This window comes from Salvelinus namaycush, chromosome 11 (assembly GCF_016432855.1).
Source record: "Salvelinus namaycush isolate Seneca chromosome 11, SaNama_1.0, whole genome shotgun sequence".
Taxonomy (NCBI): Eukaryota; Metazoa; Chordata; class Actinopteri; order Salmoniformes; family Salmonidae; genus Salvelinus; species Salvelinus namaycush.
Window position 1 is genome coordinate 37,633,011 of NC_052317.1, and position 21,977 is coordinate 37,654,987.

Genomic DNA, 21,977 nt, shown 5'->3' on the forward strand with positions numbered 1-21,977 from the left:
CAGGACGTGAGCTGGGTGGGCATTCTATGTTGTGTGTCTAGTTTGTCTGTTTCTGTGTTCAGCCTAATATGGTTCTCAATCAGAGGCAGCTGTCAATCGTTGTCCCTGATTGAGAATCATATATAGGTGGCTTGTTTTGTGTTGGGGATTGTGGGTGGTTGTCTTCTGTCTTTGTGTTCTGCACCAGATAGGACTGTTTCGGTTTTCACATTTCTTGTTTTGTTGTTTGTAGTGTTCACGTATTCTTTATTAAATCATGTTGAACACTAGCCGCGCTGCGTTTTGGTCCTCTCCTTCATCCCAGGAAGAAAACCGTTACAATTTATAACACCCAAACGGACTATTTATAACACTCAAAAGGACTATTTATAACACCCAAAAGGACAATTTACAACACCCAAAGGGACTATTTATAACACCCAAAATTACTATTTATAACACCCAAAATGACTATTTATAACACCCAAAATGACTATTTATAACACCCAAAAGGACTATTTATAACACCCAAACAGACTATTTATAACACCCAAACAGACTATTTATAACACCCAAAATGACTATTTATAACACCCAAAAGGACTATTTATAACCCTCGAAATGAATATTTATAACACCCCAAAATACTGCTGTTTAACACTCAAAAGGCTTGTACCTTGAACCATGTGTTCTAATACACCACAACAGCAGACTGACACCACAACAGCAGGCTGACACCACAACAGCAGACTGACACCACAACAGCAGGCTGACACCACAACAGCATGCTGGCACCATAACAGCAGGCTGACACCACAACAGCAGGCTGGCACCATAACAGCAGGCTGACACCACAACAGCAGACTGACACCACAACAGCAGGCTGACACCACAACAGCATGCTGGCACCATAACAGCAGGCTGACACCACAACAGCAGGCTGGCACCATAACAGCAGGCTGACACCACAACAGCAGGCTGGCACCATAACAGCAGGCTGACACCACAACAGCAGGCTGACACCACAACAGCATGCTGGCACCATAACAGCAGGCTGACACCACAACAGCAGGCTGACACCACAACAGCAGGCTGGCACCATAACAGCAGGCTGACAGTGTTCTGAATATATGCAGTAGTTACTAACTATTATTAACAACAGAGCAGATTATAGTAGTTCTGTTAGATACCAGTTCTCTAATGTCCCTCTCCCTGTCCTGCTCTCTCTGTCAGGCTTGGATCCGGCAGGGCCTCGCTTCGAATACGCTGAGCACCTAAACCGCCTGTCTCCCGACGATGCAACATTTGTGGACGTCCTCCACACCAACACCAGGGGGTCTCCAGATCTCAGTATCGGTATCCAGAGACCCGTGGGCCACGTGGACATCTACCCCAACGGAGGAACCGCGCAGCCAGGCTGCTCCTTCCGGCACACCGTAGACATGATGAGAAGCTTTGGCCTCCACAGTGAGTAGACCCAGGCTTCACTCCAACTCCCACAAACCCTCACACTGTAGTTCAATAGATCTAGGCATCTACAGTGAGAAGACGCAGGCTTAACTCCAACTCCCATAAACCCTCACACTGTAGTTCAATAGAACTAGGCATCTACAGTGAGAAGACACAAGCTTAACTCCAACTCCCACAAACCCTCACACTGTAGTTCAATAGAACTAGGCATCTACAGTGAGAAGACACAGGCTTAACTCCAACTCCCACAAACCCTCACACTGTAGTTCAATAGATCTAGGCATCTACAGTGAGAAGACACAGGCTTAACTCCAACTCCAACTCCAACTCCCACAAACCCTCACACTGTAGTTCAATAGAACTAGGCATCTACAGTGAGAAGACACAGGCTTAACTCCAACTCCAACTCCCACAAACCCTCACACTGTAGTTCAATAGAACTAGGCATCTACAGTGAGAAGACACAGGCTTAACTCCAACTCCCATAAATCCTCACACTGTAGTTCAATAGAACTAGGCATCTACAGTGAGAAGACAGGCTTAACTCCAACTCCCATAAACCCTCACACTGTAGTTCAATAGAACTAGGCATCTACAGTGAGAAGACACAGGCTTAACTCCAACTCCCATAAACCATCACACTGTAGTTCAATAGAACTAGGCATCTACAGTGAGAAGACACAGGCTTAACTCCAACTCCAACTCCCACAAACCCTCACACTGTAGTTCAATAGAACTAGGCATCTACAGTGAGAAGACACAGGCTTAACTCCAACTCCCACAAACCCTCCCACTGTAGTTCAATAGAACTAGGCATCTACAGTGAGAAGACACAGGCTTAACTCCAACTCCCATAAACCCTCACACTGTAGTTCAATAGAACTAGGCATCTACAGTGAGAAGACACAGGCTTAACTCCAACTCCCATAAACCCTCACACTGTAGTTCAATAGAACTAGGCATCTACAGTGAGAAGACACAGGCTTAACTCCAACTCCCATAAACCCTCACACTGTAGTTCAATAGAACTAGGCATCTACAGTGAGAAGACACAGGCTTAACTCCAACTCCAACTCCCACAAACCCTCACACTGTAGTTTAATAGAGTACCACAGTATGAGTCATAATACCCATAAAATATCAAATCAAATCAACATAAAAAAGGTTGGCCTCAGACACATATTTAGTAGATGTTATTGCGGGTGTAGCGAAATGCTTGCGTTCCTAGGTCCAACAGTACAGTAGTATCTAACAATTCACAACAATTAACAAGTCTAAAAGTAAAAGAACGGAATTAACAAATATATAAATATTAGGACGAGCAATGTTGGAGTGGCATTGACTAAAATCCAGTAGAATAGAATACAGCATATACATGTATATGAAATGAGTAAAGCAGTATGTAAACATTATTAAAATGACCAGTGATTCCATGTCTATGTATGTAGGGCAGCAGAGAGCGGTCAAACAAGGAAACGGTTTCAATCATTTCTCCACCATTCATTTTTCCCATAGGGCGTAACATTTTGATAACCATGGTAAGTCTCTCTAGGACAAGGTGACTTTTATCATTTGCCTGTATTTACCTCCAAAATGAAATGCTAATTAGCTGCTAATGTGGCTATCATAAAGAACTACAAATACCATGATGATCAGGATGAGACTGCCGAATCAAGGGAAAGGTAAGAATCTCTGGATTAACTATCTAATGTGTGCTAAATTTAGTAATGACTTTACAATTACATTTACAATTCTGTGAACTGTCTTGTGCAAGTTTTAAATTGACACAATACTTCTTTAGCAAAGGTGTCAGCTAGAGATGACGTGCAGGAACTAGCAGGGATTTGTAGTCTGGCATGATGTCTACTTTGATGATAATTAGCAATTTAGAATCTGAGAGTAAATAAAGCCGAATATATTGATAAAAGTCACCTTGTCCAAGAAAGATTTACATGGTTATCAAAACGTCATGCCAGGGTAAAGCCTACATGAAACACAGCCCTTATTTTAAGTGTTTCTAAAATTCCCTATGGGAAAAATAAATGGAGGAAAAACGATTGGAACCATTTCCCTGTTTGACCGCTAGGTTTTATGGGTATTATGACACCTCCACCGTAGGGCTCTGTAGAACTAGGCATCTACAGTAAGTAGACCCAGGCTTAACTCCAAATCCCACAAACAATCACACTGTAGTTTGATAGAACTATATCTACAGTCATAGAATTCCATATATAATTATTGGATTTCTCTTCCTGGTATCTAAGTAGACTTATCAGACTTAGCCTCGTCCTCGACCAACCCTGGATTCACACTGTGGTGATTAAAAAAAAAAAAAATCATTACACAAGTGTAGGACAAAAAAAGCACACACAAGAGAACATCATTGTTTCCCAATCTGTTTTTCATTGACCTTCAGATGTGCCTGTTGCACATTTACGTTGTATTTCAGCATTACAACATCTGATTCTATCCAACTCATCATCAAGACGTTACGTGTTGAATGAAACGTACTAATGCTGGAACGGAACAGAATGTTCAAAACAGCCGGGAGAATGAGAGGAATGGATTGGGTAAACGCTGATGTTTTTTAGTTTTGTAGTTTTGTAGTTCAACACAACAGTACAGTGTGGCGATTAGTAGTAAGAGGACACTCGCTCTGCATTGGTGTTCTAAAGGTGAACATAATGTCCGACACACATCACTCATAACTATTCCTCTCCTGTGCCATACCCTGCATGTATTGATTTATTTGATTGAAACAGACATGGATCAGATCGTGAAGTGCGCCCACGAGCGCTCTGTGCACCTGTTCATCGACTCGCTGGTGAACAAACAGCAGCAAAGCACGGCCTACCGCTGCAACTCCAAAGACGCTTTCAACAGGGGCCTGTGTCTCAGTTGCCGTAAGAACCGCTGCAACAACCTGGGCTTCGGGGTCAACAAGATACGCACCACCAGGAGCGCCAAGATGTACCTGAAGACCGGCGCCAGTATGCCCTTCAAAGGTGGGTTGGTGAATCTGTTAAACAGCTGATTGATAGCTGGGTCGGTGTGTTCCTAAACAATGCAGATCAAACTGAGAAAGCTTGTCAAAGTTCCGTATTGTAGTTTCTAAGTTCTCTTCCTTCTTATTCTTCTCCTTTTACTTCTTCTTCGTCTTGTTTATGATGCGTAAACAATCTGTCCTGTTCTCCACCCTCAGTCTTCCACTACCAGATAAAGTTCCATGTCTTCAAGCAGCAGAACCTGAGTCTGAACGAGCAGCCCTTCATAGTGTCTCTTTATGGAACCCGCGGAGAGAAGGAGGACATCCAACTCATTCTGTAAGCAGCTCTGCTAAACATTAAACTTCTTACAATTTAGTACCAAGTTATGTCTTTTTTTGTGTTAATTTTCTGTTTAGTTTACAGTCGATTTACATTAGGTTACTTCAGTGTTACTTTACATTGTCTATTGAAATGGTACAGTGAAGTTGTGCGTAATTCCCGTGCACTGCTGATTTATAATAGAGCAAAACAAATAATTATTTCTGGCCCAGCACCCCGTTGTAAAAGTTGTGGTTGTTTTATTTCATATGCGTTTACCTAACTGTGCTAACCCCCCAACACAGGTCCAACGTGACCACCAACACCACTGTGTCCTTCCTACTGACCACTGACGTAGACCTGGGAGAGCTGCTGAGAGTCACGCTGCAGTGGGACAGTGACTCTTACTTCTCTTTCTTCAACTCAAACGAGTTCATGATCCGCAGGATTAGAGTCAAAACGGGAGAGACCCAGTCCAAGTCAGCATCTACTTTCATCTGTCTACTGCAGTCTACCATATCTATCTCTTGTATATGAACTTACCTTAGGGAACTACTTGATTGACTTAACTCTAGTAGAGTAGAGTAGAGTACTGTAGAGTACAGTAGAGTAGAGTAGAACACAGTACAGTAGAGTGGGCTGAAAAGTTTACTTGACTCGACTCTGTTCTACTCCGCTCTACTCTACTGTACTGTACTGTATTCTACTCTACTCTGCTATACTGTACTGTATTCTATTCGACCCTACTCTACTCTACCCTATTCTACTCTATTCTACCCTACTCTATTCTACCCTACTCTACTCTATTCTATTCTACCCTACCCTACTCTACTCTATTCTACCCTACTCTACTCTATTCTACCCTACTCTACCCTACCCTACTCTATTCTACCCTACTCTACTCTATTCTACCCTACTCTACTCTATTCTACCCTACTCTACTCTACCCTACTCTACTCTACCCTACCCTACTCTATTCTACCCTACTCTACTCTATTCTACCCTACTCTACCCTACCCTACTCTATTCTACCCTACTCTACTCTATTCTACCCTACTCTACTCTAACCTACCCTACTCTATTCTACCCTACCCTACTCTACTCTATTCTACCCTACTCTACTCTATTCTATTCTACCCTACTCTAGTCTATTCTACCCTACTCTATTCTACCCTACCCTACTCTATTCTACCCTACTCTATTCTACCCTACTCTATTCTACCCTACCCTACTCTATTCTACCCTACTCTATTCTACCCTACTCTATTCTACCCTACTCTATTCTACCCTACTCTACCCTACTCTATTCTACCCTACTCTATTCTACCCTACTCTATTCTACCCTACTCTACTCTACTCTACCCTACTTTACTCTACTGTACTCTGCTATACTGAACTCTACTCTAGTCAACAATCCACAGTGAGTATCTTGAGTTGAGATGAATGGAGGGATTTTAAGTGTATGTGTGTAAGATGGTGATTGTGACTTTCTTCTCCTGCAGGGTGATTTTCAGAGCGGAAAGTGACGGGAAGTTTGCTCACCTGGTCCAAGGAGGTGACCCTGTGACCTTCACCAAGTCTAAAGAGGATCAGAACAGCAGGACGCATGAGAGGTAAGAGACTCGGTGACACTAACTTGGTTGATTTAATTTATTACACAAGAGAAAAAATATACAGCCACAAACCAATGCAATGGCAATTCACTCATCAAAAATAATCAAGTATAACATAAAATATTATAGGATAACACAAAGAAGTATCTTATTTCCATTGGTCGGTTTCAATATAGTTAGGGAGTTCTTCCTGACCATGTGACTAACGGGAGCAGGAAAAGAGATATGACATGATCAGTTGCAGCCCACCCAATGACATACTTCCTTTGCCCAACCCTATGTGTTTGTGTCTGTTTGCAGAATCCACAGACTGAAGATGAAGGGCAGCTTCTTCAAACAAGGCCTGAACGACGCTGCCACAGACACATCGCCATCATCGTCATCGTTACCCCCATCACCAGAGCATTGAGGTCATATACTGTAGATATTACTGTAGTAACTGGTTAGTGGAAGAGTGTACCCTCTGGTTAAGTGGATGTATGGGCGAGTCTCAAATGACACCCTATTCCCCATACGGTGGCCCCCTATGTACCCGGGTCATGATCTGCATCGAGGATTCTAGTTACGTTCTCAAATCTCAAGTCAGGATTTCAGCCAAAGATCTGTAGAAGTGTTTGAGAGAGCCAACACAGCATAGTCCGGGTCAACATAATAGTGTAAAAACAGTATATGTTTATATAATAATATATATATGGTTTTACATTCCAATCAAGAAGTTAAACTGGGTTTGGTATGTTCTGCTTCATAACAGTCTGAAAACGGGATGATGGACTTCATGATAGTGTGATTTCTTTGTTCCTTTCATTGCGTATTTAGATATGTGACGTTTCTTTAATTCAAATATATCTTACTGAATTGTTATTTATCACACATATATCCTTTATATATATATATATATTATTTTTTATTATTATAATTGACTTTGTCAACCCTTTTAGCTGTTATAGTTTTTGAATTAAAGGTATCAAAGTTTAGGATGCGAGTAATATATTTACATTAGTATTGTAAACACGTTGTTGTTGTTGTTGTTGTTGTTGTTGTTGTTGTTGTTGTTGTTGTTGTTGTTTGCCAATTGTGTTACAACGCTGTGAAATCCAAGTCACCTGACGGTAATACTGATCAGCACAGGACACTTTACAGGCTGTCAATAACCCAGGTCACCGTATTGAAGGAAATCTAGTATGTATCCCAAATAGCACCCCTATTCCCTATATAGTGCACTATGGGCCCTGGTCAAACGTAGTGCACTATATAGGGAATAGGGTGCCCTTTAAGACGCAGCCCTATTGTATACATTCAGCAGTTCACCCAGCTACACATGGTTGCCTTAATACATTATAGACCTTTTGGAAGTTAAATATTTTCTGTCTTTGTAAAGGATTGATGAAATGTCCCTTAACAAGAAAGAAAATAACAATATTGGTGGTTTCCTAGCTGATTTGGATGGGCCGTGCAGTATGTAGACAATATCGGTTGTATATAATTTATCATTTAGATTGTATGTAATGGTTTGTTTCCGGTGGTAAGTCTGCTTTTTAAAGCCTATATTTAAATGTTTTGATCCCAATAAACACTATAGCTTGGATTTGATTGAGTTTCTGGTCGAGTTCTTCAGTTACTGTACATACCATTTGGAAACGTTTTGGGAGTGGGTGACTGCATCTCTTCATCTCAAATGCTCATCGGCGTCACATTCCACATGCTTTCCACCTCAAGGAATACTTCACCCAGTGGAATAGTTGAACTCTGTATAATACTGAGTAATGGTCATGGTTTAATCAGAACTACAATACTGAATAATGGTAATGGTTTAATCACAACTACAATACTGAATAATGGTAATGGTTTAATCACAACTACAATACTGAATAATGGTAATGGTTTAATCACAACTACAATACTGAATAATGGTAATGGTTTAATCACAACTACAATACTGAATAATGGTAATGGTTTAATCACAACTACAATACTGAATAATGGTAATGGTTTAATCACAACTACAATACTGAATAATGGTCATGGTTTAATCACAACTACAATACTGAATAATGGTCATGGTTTAATCACAACTACAATACTGAATAATGGTCATGGTTTAATCACAACTACAATACTGAATAATGGTAATGGTTTAATCACAACTACAATACTGAATAATGGTAATGGTTTAATCACAACTACAATACTGAATAATGGTCATGGTTTAATCACAACTACAATACTGAATAATGGTCATGGTTTAATCACAACTACAATACTGAATAATGGTAATGGTTTAATCACAACTACAATACTGAATAATGGTAATGGTTTAATCACAACTCCTCTGTTGTCTAGCCAGAGTTAACATGACCACATATTACCTATATAGAGCACTGCTTTTGACCAGGGCTCATTTAGGACGAACAGGTCCTGGTCAAGAAGTGTACTATATAGGGAATAGGGTGCCATTTGGGACTCAATCCTTCTCTTACTGTAACTATCTTAGTCCTCAAGGTAATTTTTAAAAACCTTTAGTTAACTAGGCAAGTCAGCTAAGAACAACATCTTATTTACAATGACGGCCTACCCCGGCCAGACCCTGGGCGACACTGGGCCAATTGTGCGCCGCCCTTTTCGATTTAGAAATATACGTGTCTTTTTCACATTTGGGTCAGCTGTCAATCATTTTGATCTGAAAGTCTGGATCAAGTCCTACTGTGACAGTAACAGACAAAAAAATAGACCCTTTTGCGAGTTCCATATAACCCCCTTTTTCCTATATAGTGCACTAACTTTAACCAGTGCCATTGGGCCCATTGTGTTCTGATCTAAAGTAGCACACTACACGGGAATAGTGTCATGTGGGACACCCTAACTCCCTAATCCCCTAGCTCCCTAGCTCCCTAACCCCCTAACTCCCTAACCCCCTAGCTCCGTAGCTCCCTAGCTCCCTAACCCCCTAGCTCCCTAGCTCCCTAACCCCCTAACTCCCTAGCTCCCTAACCCCCTAACCCCCTAGCTCCCTAGCTCCCTAGCTCCCTAACCCCCTAGCTCCCTAACCCCCTAGCTCCCTAACCCCCTAACCCCCTAGCTCCCTAGCTCCCTAACCCCCTAGCTCCCTAGCTCCCTAACCCCCTAGCTCCCTAACCCCCTAACCCCCTAGCTCCCTAACCCCCTAGCTCCCTAACTCCCTAACCCCCTAACTCCCTAGCTCCCTAACCCCCTAGCTCCCTAGCCCCCTAACCCCCTAGCTCCCTAACCCCCTAGCTCCCTAGCTCCCTAGCTCCCTAGCCCCCTAGCTCCCTAACCCCCTAACCCCCTAACCCCCTAGCTCCCTAACCCCCTAGCTCCCTAACCCCCTAACTCCCTAACCCCCTAACTCCCTAACCCCCTAACCCCCTAGCTCCCTAACCCCCTAACCCCCTAGCTCCCTAACTCCCTAGCCCCCTAGCTCCCTAGCTCCCTAGCTCCCTAGCTCCCTAGCTCCCTAGCTCCCTAACCCCCTAGCTCCCTAACCCCCTAACCCCCTAACTCCCTAACTCCCTAGCTCCCTAGCTCCCTAGCTCCCTAGCTCCCTAACCCCCTAACCCCCTAGCTCCCTAACCCCCTAGCTCCCTAACCCCCTAGCTCCCTAACTCCCTAACCCCCTAACTCCCTAGCTCCCTAACCCCCTAGCTCCCTAACTCCCTCGCTCCCTAACTCCCTAGCTCCCTAACCCCCTAGCTCCCTAACCCCCTAGCTCCCTAGCTCCCTAACCCCCTAGCTCCCTAACCCCCTAGCTCCCTAACTCCCTAACTCCCTAACTCCCTAGCTCCCTAACCCCCTAGCTCCCTAACTCCCTAGCTCCCGAACTCCCTCGCTCCCTAGCTCCCTAGCTCCCTGTCTTGGAAATGACCATGACCAAGAATTCACTAACACTTGACCTTCCCAAGGCCAAAGTGCCTCCCCAGTAAAGTAGTGCATTTTTAAGGGCTTCCCCCATAGGGCTTTGGTCAAAAGTAGTGCACTATATAGGGAATAGGGGGCCATTGTGGATTTGTTCTTAACTGACTTGCCATGTTAAATAAAGATTAAATAAATAAAAAACTTCGGCCCCTTTCTTGGAAATCACAATGTCAGTGTCTCCTGGAAATCACCATGTCAGTGTCCACTAACTCTTGGCGGTCACAAGGCCGAACTGAGCTGCCTCCGCCGAAAGAGGTAACATAACAACACACACCTTCTAAATGTAAATAATCAATGTCACTTCCTCCTTAGAATTTCACGGCTGAATTTACACACACAAAACATGTATCAACACACACACATTAACACAAAACATGCATCAACACACACACATCAACACACACACACAAACACACACCAACACGCATCAACACAAAACACAAACACACACACACACCAACACGCATCAACACGCACACACATCAACACACACACATCAACACAAAACACAAACACACACCAACACAAACACACATCAACACACACACACACATCAGCACACACACACACACATCAGCACACACACACACATCAACACAAAACACAAACACACATCAACCCACACACATCAACCCACACACATCAACACAAACACACATCAACACACACACACATCAACACACACACATCAACACAAACACACATCAACACACACACACACACACATCAACACACACACATCAACACAAACACACATAAACACACATAAACACACATAAACACACATAAACACACACATTTTTTAATATTATACCTTTATTTCATATTTCAACAAGGAACACAGACTGAGACCAAGGTCTCTTTTACAGCTGGGCCCTGCGTATACATGTTCACACAGACAGTTTAGGTACAATGATTAAAAAACTAACCTAGACAAACAAAACAATCACAGATAACACAAAAAAAATACAGCAACAGATTACATTTACACATAGTAGAATAACCTAACAGCACAAGAACTTGCATTACCCGAAACAGTTACAAGCAATACAAAAATAAAACAACAGGGGGACAAGAGTCTCAAGTTTAAGTTTAGTCTGCAGGCTATTCCATAGGCAAGGAGCGTAACAGGAGAAGGCAGCCATACCCAACTCTGTGGAAATCGCATGGGCCTCAAGCGTAATCCATGTTGAGACCTGGTTTTAGGAATTCTAATTCTAATATTGATGAGTGATGATAAATAATTAGGTAGCTTATTCAGAAGTGCTTTATAGACAAACACGAGAGCATGTTGTTCTCCTCTCATGGACAGCGAAGTCCAACCCACGTTTTGATATAAAACACAGTGGTGAGTTCTGTAGCTAGCACCCGTAATAAACCTAAGTGCGCAATGATAAGTAGCATCCAGCGATTTAAGTGTTGATGCCGTAGCATGCATGTAAATAATATCCCCATAATCTATAACAGACATAAAAATAGCTTGCACAATTTGTCTTCTATTTGTAGAGGACAAACATGTCCTGCATAGTGCATTATGCCCTGATCAAAAGTAGTGCACTGTAGGACACTGGGTGAACACCATGTAGTTTTACACCATGTAGTTTTACACCATGTAGTTTTACACCATGTAGTTTTACACCATGTAGTTTTACACCATGTAGTGTTACACCCTGTAGTTTTACACCATGTAGTTTTACACCATGTAGTTTTACACCCTGTAGTTTTACACCATGTAGTTTTACACCCTGTAGTTTTACACCATGTAGTTTTACACCCTGTAGTTTTACACCCTGTAGTTTTACACCCTGTAGTTTTACACCCTGTAGTTTTACACCCTGTAGTTTTACACCCTGTAGTGTTACACCCTGTAGTTTTACACCATGTAGTTTTACACCCTGTAGTTTTACACCCTGTAGTTTTACACCCTGTAGTTTTACACCCTGTAGTTTTACACCATGTAGTTTTACACCCTGTAGTTTTACACCCTGTAGTGTTACACCATGTAGATTTACACCATGTAGATTTACACCCTGTAGTTTTACACCCTGTAGTTTACACCCTGTAGTTTTACACCATGTAGTTTTACACCCTGTAGTTTTACACCCTGTAGTGTTACACCATGTAGATTTACACCCTGTAGTTTTACACCCTGTAGTTTTACACCCTGTAGTTTTACACCCTGTAGTTTTACACTCTCACACAACAGCAAATTAGGTGAAAGAGCAACTCCGCATGAACACACTCCACTTCATAAATCTAGTCCAAGTCTCTGGTCTAATGCCCACATGTTCTCCAGATGCCTGTGTGTGTGTGTGTGAGAGCTGCTCACAGAGCACTGCACCTGTACATAGCCCATCTGTAAACAGCCCATCCAACCACCTCATCCCCATACTGTATTTATTTATTTATCTTGCTCCTTTGCATCCCAGTATCTCTACTTGCACATTCATCTTCTGCACATCTACCATTCCAGTGTCTAATTGCTATATTGTAATTACTTCGCCACCATGGCCTATTTTTTGCCTTACCTCCCTTTTCTTACCTCATTTGCATTCACTGTATATAGATTTTTCTTTTTTCTACTGTATTATTGACTGTATGTTTGTTTATTCCATGTGTAACTCTGTGTTGTTGTATGTGTCGAACTGCTGGGCTTTATCTTGGCCAGGTCGCAGTTGTAAATGAGAACTTGTTCTCAACTAGCCTACCTGGCTAAATAAAGGTGAAAAAAAAATGTGTGTGTGTGTGTGTGTGTGTGTGTGTGTGTGTGTGTGTGTGTGTGTGTGTGTGTGTGTGTGTGTGTGTGTGTGTGTGTGTGTGTGTGGATTCCACATTACTGGGACCATAAGAGTGAAAGCAGAAGTAATGTGAAACACAAAGACTGGAGATTATCATAGTCGTGTTACCATGGTAATGTTACGCGTTTGGGGTACTTGGGTCCCAAATGGCACCATACATAGAGCACTACCTTTCATCTGGACCAGGTACTGTCTCCTGTTATGTTCTATAAGGCTGGAACAGGTACTGTCTCCTGAAATGCTCTCTCTCTCTCTCTCTCTCTCTCTCTCTCTCTCTCTCTCTCTCTCTCTCTCTCTCTCTCTCTCTCTCTCTCTCTCTCTCTCTCTCTCTCTCTCTCTCTCTCTCTCTAGTTCTCTCTGTCTCTCTCTCTCATGTAGACTGAAGGTGATGGCAGATTTTCACATTTGAGAAACACAGTGATTCTTTAGTCACAGATCTGGAAACAGGAGTAAAGGTCAGTCAGGGAACTGGCCAGAGACAGACAGGAAACAATCAGCACAGCCTATATTAGCTAACACTGCCGACTACTTTACAGACAACCACCGCAATGTATTCAGTGTGATGCAACCACATGATTGATGGACAGTGCCAAGAATCAACTTTTTTTTTTAAATGTTCTTTCCCACAAACCAATTGTCCATATTCTTCTGGACAATTGCAATAACACTTCCATCATCATTGCCACTTGTGTTGAAACAGTATTTGATGAAATAGTCGAAAGCAGCGGTAGTAGACAGAGCCAGATATATATTTTAGTCAACTAACTATCCTTCGAAATATAAATTATTATTTACTGCTCCCATACTATGTGGAAACTTTCCCAGGTTATTATAACGGGTGTCTTTTCAAATGGTGACAAGAAAATCTAACATGTACTCTATGAAAAAAAACAGCAAAGAAATTCTGTACAGTCAACTGAACTCTGTTCCAATGGGGACCTCTCATCTTTACATGTCTATCATCACACAGCTCACGTTAAGCCTGTAATTCTATCTATCTATCTATCTATCTATCTATCTATCTATCTATCTATCTATCTATCTGTCTGTCTGTCTGTCTGTCTGTCTGTCTGTCTGTCTGTCTGTCTGTCTGTCTGTCTGTCTGTCTGTCTGTCTGTCTGTCTGTCTGTCTGTCTGTCTGTCTGTCTGTCTGTCTGTCTGTCTGTCTGTCTGTCTGTCTGTCTGTCTGTCTGTCTGTCTGTCTGTCTGTCTGTCTGTCTGTCTGTCTGTCTGTCTGTGGTGACATTCTGTCCTAGGCAGGGGCCCATTTATATAAACACAAGCCCACACAGTGCAAAGTGTCATCTATTTCCTGGCTGTGTCACCAATGTTAACCTATTCCCTATATAGTGTACTACTTTTGACAAGGGCCAATAGTCAAAAGTAGTGCACTATGTAGGGAGTAGGGTGCCATTTGGGATGAACAGCACTCTGTAGGCAGGGAACACTACTTTCACTGTGTTCTCTTCTCTCACAAACATAATTCCGTTGGAGGTGTCATGCAAACAGAAAGTGATCCGAAGCATTTGATGTCTCCCCAGTCAATTGTGTATTTGCCGTATAATGACGATGATTTAAAGGGGCAATCTGCAGTTCAATGTCACACCCTGGCCTTTGTTATATTGATTTTCTTTATTAGTTTAGTTAGGTCAGGGTGTGACATGGGGGATGTTTGTGTGTTTTGTCTAGTTTAGGGTGTGTGTATTGTTTAGGGGGTTTTGTAGTATGTATGGGGTTGTGTTCAGTGTAGGTGTGTAGGAAAGTCTATGGTTGCCTGGTTTGGTTCTCAGTCAGAGACAGCTGTTTATTGTTGTCTCTGATTGGGAGCCATATTTAAGGCAGCCATAGGCTTTAGGTGTTTGTGGGTAATTGTCTATGTTTAACGTTTGTAGCTTGTGTATGCACTAACGTTTGTAGCTTCACTGTTGTTTTGTTTTGATTAAGTATTCGTGTTACGTCTTCGTCATCTATTAAAATATGTACTTTTCACACGCTGCGTTTTGGTCCTCTCTTCCACGTCAAGACGATCGTGACATTCAAACAATAACCAAAGCCCACCCCGCCACTGTTTTGGTAAAAAGCAGAGGGATGGGGCTGGAGATGTAACCACTCTCAAATAGATATGCAGTGTTTGTTTCCAATTACATTGTTTACAAACAATGGAGTTAAACAACCTTATATTTGGGGTTCTGATACGGCATGACAGTTGACCCAGAGTCCACCACTATGGGATGTTTACCCAGAGTCCACCACTATGGGATGTTTACCCAGAGTCCACCACTATGGGATGTTTACCCAGAGTCCACCACTATGGGATGTTTACCCAGAGTCCACCACTATGGGATGTTTACCCAGAGTCCACCACTATGGGATGTTTACCCAGAGTCCACCACTATGGGATGTTTACCCAGAGTCCACCACTATGGGATGTTTACCCAGAGTCCACCACTATGGGATGTTTACCCAGAGTCCACCACTATGGGATGTTTACCCAGAGTCCACCACTATGGGATGTTTACCCAGAGTCCACCACTATGGGATGTTTACCCAGAGTCCACCACTATGGGATGTTTACCCAGAATCCACCACTGTGTAACGTTTACACAGACACAGATTAGACTATGTCTAGTCCTGGACTAATGTAGCGGACAGGAGTTGGACTTATTGTCTCATGATTAAATTTTTATTTATTTAACTAGGCAAGTCAGTTAAGAACAAGTTCTTATTTACAATGACTGCCTACCCCAGCCAAACCCAGATGACGCTGGGCCAATTGTGCGCCGTCCTATGGGACTCCCAATCACGGCCAGATGTGATAAAGCCTGGATTCGAACCAGGGACTGTAAGGACGCATCTTGCACTGAGACGCAGTGCCTTTAGACTGCTGCACCACTCGGGAGCCCCAGAGGTAGCTCTGCCTGTGACTTCAAAATCAGTGTCACCCTCTGCTTAAGTGGGACTTCCCTGTTGGGATAACGGTTAAGACGTTGGTGTCTCCCGTGCGAGACCAGGGTTCAGATTCATTATCATTTTGAAGGTGACCTCAATATTGGTATCTGAAGACAAAGAGAAGAAGATGACTCTAGATCAAGGAAACGTGTTTTTGCTGCTTCAATTCAAACCCTCTGAAAGACAGCCATACCGTAAAACTTGAATTAATAGACTGGGTGTTTATTTACTTCAACACTCAACACAACTGGTGCTTATTAGAGACAGCAAGCTTTACTGTGTACACCAGTAGAACGGGCCTCTGATGTACACCAACCATCAGTGGTTGCTCTGTACTTTATTCCGTTTCTAACCTAACCTGTGAATAAAGTTGGGGTTTATGGCCCAGATTTGATAGGAAATGAAAGTGTAAAAACAAAATATGCATAGGCTAGTAGGCCTAATTCAGCTAACACCTGACCTAAGGCTACAGTCTTCCTAGTCCTAGCCTTGACCCAATCTGTTTCCTTATATACATGCTCCATCTAGTGTCTAAAATGATCATAACATGAGACGACATCAAGCTTTCTGGGAAGTTTGGGGAGGGGCCACCCCGAAGGAGACATGAGCTCCCTTAAATGCACCAAAAATCTAACTTTGTGGGGGTCTTTAAATCAACCATTCTCCCATTTGTTTAAAATTAAATTTAGTAGTATAATAATAGTAAATATGAAAATAAAATCTTATTCCAAATTAAATGAACATGGCTTAAACCAGTGACAGTTGGTTCAGGTTTCTTTCATTTGCATTTCATATTTCTACTCCGCCTGTTTGCCTCTCTCTGTCTTGAGCTTTTGCTAGATTGTTTCAACTGGGCCCTCAATGTTTCCCTTGCCAATGAGCTTTTGGTTTTTGATTCCAGGTAGAACCCCTTTTGGGTTTCATGTAGAACCCTTTCCACAGAGGGTTTTACAGTTTTTCTCAGTCGCTTTGGTGCATTTTTCACATCATCCCTAACATGTGCAAAATAATAAGTGCATTTCTCAGAACAATTTGTACAAACTGCAATATACAATAGATATGTTTCTAAAGCTAGTCAGTCACTAAAAACCCTTAGTACGTCTCTCAAAAGTAAATATTCATGCCAATGATCATGTCAGTGTCATCAGAATGATAAGTCATTGAGTCAGTGTTCACGAACAAGATCGTCAAAATGTTTAGGCATGTTGTCAATGTAACTGTGTACTTTGACAGTATTACCTGATGTAAACTTAGGCTACAGTTTGGATGACAGTTACTGTATTGAAAATGCACAAGGCTGCACTTCTATGGCATATATCAATTTCAACAGTACTATTTACATATTACTGTATGTGGGTTATTGATTGAAAGAGACTGGACAACCCAAGGGGCACAAAGGAAAAAAAACTAAATTAGAAAGAAACACAGGAAACCACCCCTAAGGCACAACTTTGCCCGCAGCACTGTTGTGCTGTCTCTACACATCCAGACGTTCCTGTCTGTCGGCCCACATATTCTCACATATCACACCGGATATTTTCCCTTCCAATGCAACGTGGAAAGAATCTTTTGGAATGCCTTATCCATCCTCTGCAGGTGTCTACTGTGATGTCCTCGCATGCTGCATCCATTGCAGCCAGCAGGGTCATCTGTGTGTGTGGCTGACGATCGTACACCTTCCACCTCCATGCTGAAAATAACTCCTCAATTGGGTTAAGGAATGGTGAATAAGGTGGGAGGAATTCTATGAGCATCCTCGGGTGGGTCACAAACCATTGCCTTATGATGTTTGATCGATGGAAACTCACATTATCACAAATGACCACATACTTTGGCAAATCCTCTCTAAACAGACCCCTCTCATCATCAGGGATGAGAGCCCTGTAGAGAGTCTCTAAAAAGTTGAGTAGATGCTGGGTGTTGTATGGCCCTATAAGGGGGATATGGGTTACGGCACCATGCTCCGAAATAGCAGCACACATGCTGATATTTCCTCCCCGTTGGCCTGGCAAATCCACAGTAGCTCTGTGACCGATGATATTCCGACCCCGCCTTCTGCATTTGGTCAGGTTGAAGCCAGCCTCATCCACGTATACAAAGTTGTGAGAGGGTTCACTTGATTCCAACTCCATTATACGCTATATCCCAGAACACACAGTTGAATTTGTTTTGGTAAGGAAGAGTGACATAAAATGTACATATATTGCATGTTCCTTCCACAGCAATGGAAATGTGTGCAGTTTATGCTTACTGTACTATGTATCACTATAAAATGTTGCTGTAAAGTAGTTACATAGATATATGTTTTACCTGTACATACTGGTACCGTAGCTCCTTAACTCTGTCCTCATTCCTTTGGAATGGTACACGGTACAGCTGTTTCATACTCATCTGGTTTCTATGCAGCACCCTGTCGATGGTTGAGATGCTAACCGTATGGATGTTTTCAAAGACATCGTTGTCTTCTATAATGGTCCTTTGTATTTCCCTGAGTCTCATGGCATTGTTTGCTCGGACCATGGTGCAAATAGCCTCCTCCTGTTGAGGTGTGAAAAGGCGTCCTCTGCCACCGGTTTGAGGTAATCTTGCAGTCCTATGTGGGGAAAAATGCAGTGATGCATCGCACACTTTCACATAGACAAAAACTATGCGAACACACATTTTACTGTAAAACATACAGGTGGGTGCATGTAAGGTGCAGTATGTATCTGTATAGAGTATATTTCTGTATGCTGTGAAATACAAGTGGACTACTGTAATATGAAGCATTGTAGGAAGTATACAGTATACTGCTTATATACAGTAACAGTGCACTGTACATTGGTGGACATACCTGTTCTCTCTTCAAAACGTTTGAACTATTGAGGACACGGTTGATCTCCCAATATTCGGCTGCACCCTTCGACCCGCCTCAGCCATTGTAAGGCCATGATTGACAACATGGTCTACAATAGTGGCCCTTAACTCATCAGATATGCGCCTATATACTCTTCTGCCTCTTCCTCTGTTTTGCCTTCCACCACACATCCTTGCTCCTCTTCTTCCTCCTCTTGGCTGTTGACCCTGTTCGTTTCCTGGTCCATCCATTATTGGAAAATTGCAACTCTGTGTTGTGGTCTGTCTATATATGCTTGCCAATTGATTCTTCATGAGATGCACCTTTGAGCAATTTAGACAACTGGTTGATTGTTGGTGGAACTAACACTTTACATTCCTTCATGAGTGAGGGTCAATTTCACCTGCACGATTCATCAATTCACGTTTTTGTACAAAAGGTCTAATAGAAATGTGTAAAACTATGCTTGACAGTTTATGACAAATAGTTCAACAATTTTGCATGTAATGGCTTATGCAAGGAACTAATGCCTAGATGTTTTGAGGGGTAAGACTATTCAACAGAGAACCATCTACTATATTTTGATCAACATGACATGAGCAATTGATAATGTGGAAAAAAGCTGACACTTGTACATTATCAATTGCAATTTGTTCAAAGGAATAAGAAATTGCTTTAATGATGTGCACAAGTGACTAGATGATTTGGAATTTGTACAAGTAGTATCAAGAATTGCACTTTTGATCTAAGAAATGCACCAAAGCGACTGAGAAAAACTGTAAATGGAACCCAAAAGAGTTCTACCTGGAACCAAAAAGGGTTCTTCTATAGAACACAGAGCCCCATTGGAACAATTTTTTTCTAAGTGTGGCTGCATGTAATATGGCTACAGGCCCATTCTTGTGGGAAGCTGCTATAGACCACCAAGTGCTAACAGTCAGTATCTGGATAATATGTGTGAAATGCTTGATAATGTATGTGATATCAACAGACAGGTATACTTTCCTAATATAGTGTATAAGAGGTCATACAATACGTTTTGTAGTGATTCATATGTTGTTGATGTAAATAATATTTGCTGGTCTGTGGTGTGTAATGAGGAGAAACCAGGCGCTGCACTTATTCACATTTATAAAATTGTTTATTCCAGTTACTAATAAGCATGCACCCATTAAGAAAATGACTGTAAAAACTGTTAAATCCCCTTGGAGTGATGAGGAATTGAAAAATTGTATGGTTGAGAGGGATGAGGCAAAAGGTATGGCAAATAAGTCTAGCAGCCCAACCGATTGGCAAACGTACTGCAAATTGAGAAATCATGTGACTAAACTGAATAAAAAGAAGAAGAAACTACACTATGAAACAAAGATTAATGATACAAATACTTTAGCAAACTTAGGCATGATATGCCAGCAACAAACGCTGACACTACACATCCAAATTATGAAATTCAAGCATTGTAATTTAGATTTCCGTAAAGTAAATGTGTGGAAGAGGTGAAAAAAGTATTGTTGTCTATCAACAATAACAAGCCACCGGGGTCTGACAACTTGGATGGAAAATTACTGAGGTTAATAGTGGACAATATTGCCACTCCTCTTTACCATATCTTTAATTTAAGCCTACCAGAAAGTGTTTGCAGCCTCCTGAGTGGCGCAGCGGTCTAAGACACTGCATTGCAGTGCTAAAGGCATCACCACAGACCTGGGTTCGATCCCGGGCTGTATCACAACCAGCTGTGATCGGGAGTCCCATAGGTCGATGCACAATTGGCCCAGTGTCGGGAGGGTTTGGCCGGGGGGACTTCAGCCAAGGCTCTAGTGATTCCTTGTGGCGGACCGGGCACCTGCAGGCTGACCTTAGTCGTCAGTTGAACAGTGTTTCCTTCGACACATTGGTGCGGGCGGGTGTTAAGAAGAGTGGTCATGTTTTGGAGGATGCATGACTTGACCTTCGCCTCCTGTTGGGGAGTTGCAGCGATGAGACAAGATCGAAATTGGGGAGAAAAAGGGGGTGAAAAAAAGTGTTTCCCCTCAGGCCTGGAGGGAAGCAAAAGTCATTCCGCTACCTAAGAATAGTAAAGCCCCCTTTACTGGCTCAAATAGCAGACCAATCAGTCTGTTACCAACCCTTGGTAAACTTTTGGAAAAAATGGTGTTTGACCAGATACAATGTTATTTTACAGTAAACAAATTCAATCAATCAATCAAGTTTATTTTATATAGCCCTTCGTACATCAGCTAATATCTCGAAGTGCTGTACAGAGACCCAGCCTAAAACCCCAAACAGCTAGAATGCAGGTGTAGAAGCACGGTGGCTAGGAAAAACTCCCTAGAAAGGCCAAAACCTAGGAAGAAACCTAGAGAGGAACCAGGCTATGAGGGGTGGCCAGTCCTCTTCTGGCTGTGCCGGGTGGAGATTATAACAGAACTATGCCAAGATGTTCAAAAATGTTCATAAGTGACAAGCATGGTCAAATAATAATCATGAATAATTTTCAGTTGGCTTTTCATAGCCGATCATTAAGAGTTGAAAAACAACAGGTCTGGGACAGGTGGCGGTTCCATAACCGCAGGCAGAACAGCTGAAACCGGAACAGCAGCAAGGCCAGGCGGACTGGGGACAGCAAGGAGCCACCACGCCCGGCAGTCCCGACGTATGGTCCCAGGGCTCAGGTCCTCCGAGAGAAAGAAAGAGAGAAGGAGAAAATTAGAGAGAGCCAAGATTTTCAAAATGTTCATAAATGACAAGCATGGTCAAATAATAATCAGTAATAAATCTGTTGGCTTTTCATAGCCGATCATTAAGAGTTGAAAACAGCAGGTCTGGGACAGGTAGGGGTTCCGTAACCGCAGGCAGAACAGTTGAAACTGGAATAGCAGCAAGGCCAGGCGGACTGGGGGCAGCAGGGAGTCGTCATGCCCGGTAGTCCTGACGTATGGTCCTAGGGCTCAGGTTCTCAGAGAGAGAAAGAAAGAGAGAACGAGAGAATTAGAGAAAGCATACTTAAATTCACACAGGACACTGGATAAGACAGGAGAAGTACTCCAGGTATAACCAACTGACCCTAGCCCCCCGACACAAACTACTGCAGCAT

General features: G+C 42.4%; 1 protein-coding gene across 1 annotated transcript in view; it reads left to right on the top strand.

The window, feature by feature from the left end:
* Positions 1-7,952, top strand: part of LOC120056135 (lipoprotein lipase-like) — a 28,578-nt gene extending 20,626 nt beyond the window's left edge. The window contains exons 5-10 of the mRNA XM_039004337.1: positions 1,213-1,446; positions 4,212-4,454; positions 4,652-4,772; positions 5,060-5,233; positions 6,257-6,367; positions 6,668-7,952. Coding sequence (XP_038860265.1) covers positions 1,213-1,446; positions 4,212-4,454; positions 4,652-4,772; positions 5,060-5,233; positions 6,257-6,367; positions 6,668-6,776 — 992 coding nt within the window. The 3' untranslated portion in view covers positions 6,777-7,952. The remainder of the gene's footprint in view (positions 1-1,212; positions 1,447-4,211; positions 4,455-4,651; positions 4,773-5,059; positions 5,234-6,256; positions 6,368-6,667) is intronic.
* The last annotated feature ends 14,025 nt before the right edge of the window (positions 7,953-21,977 follow it).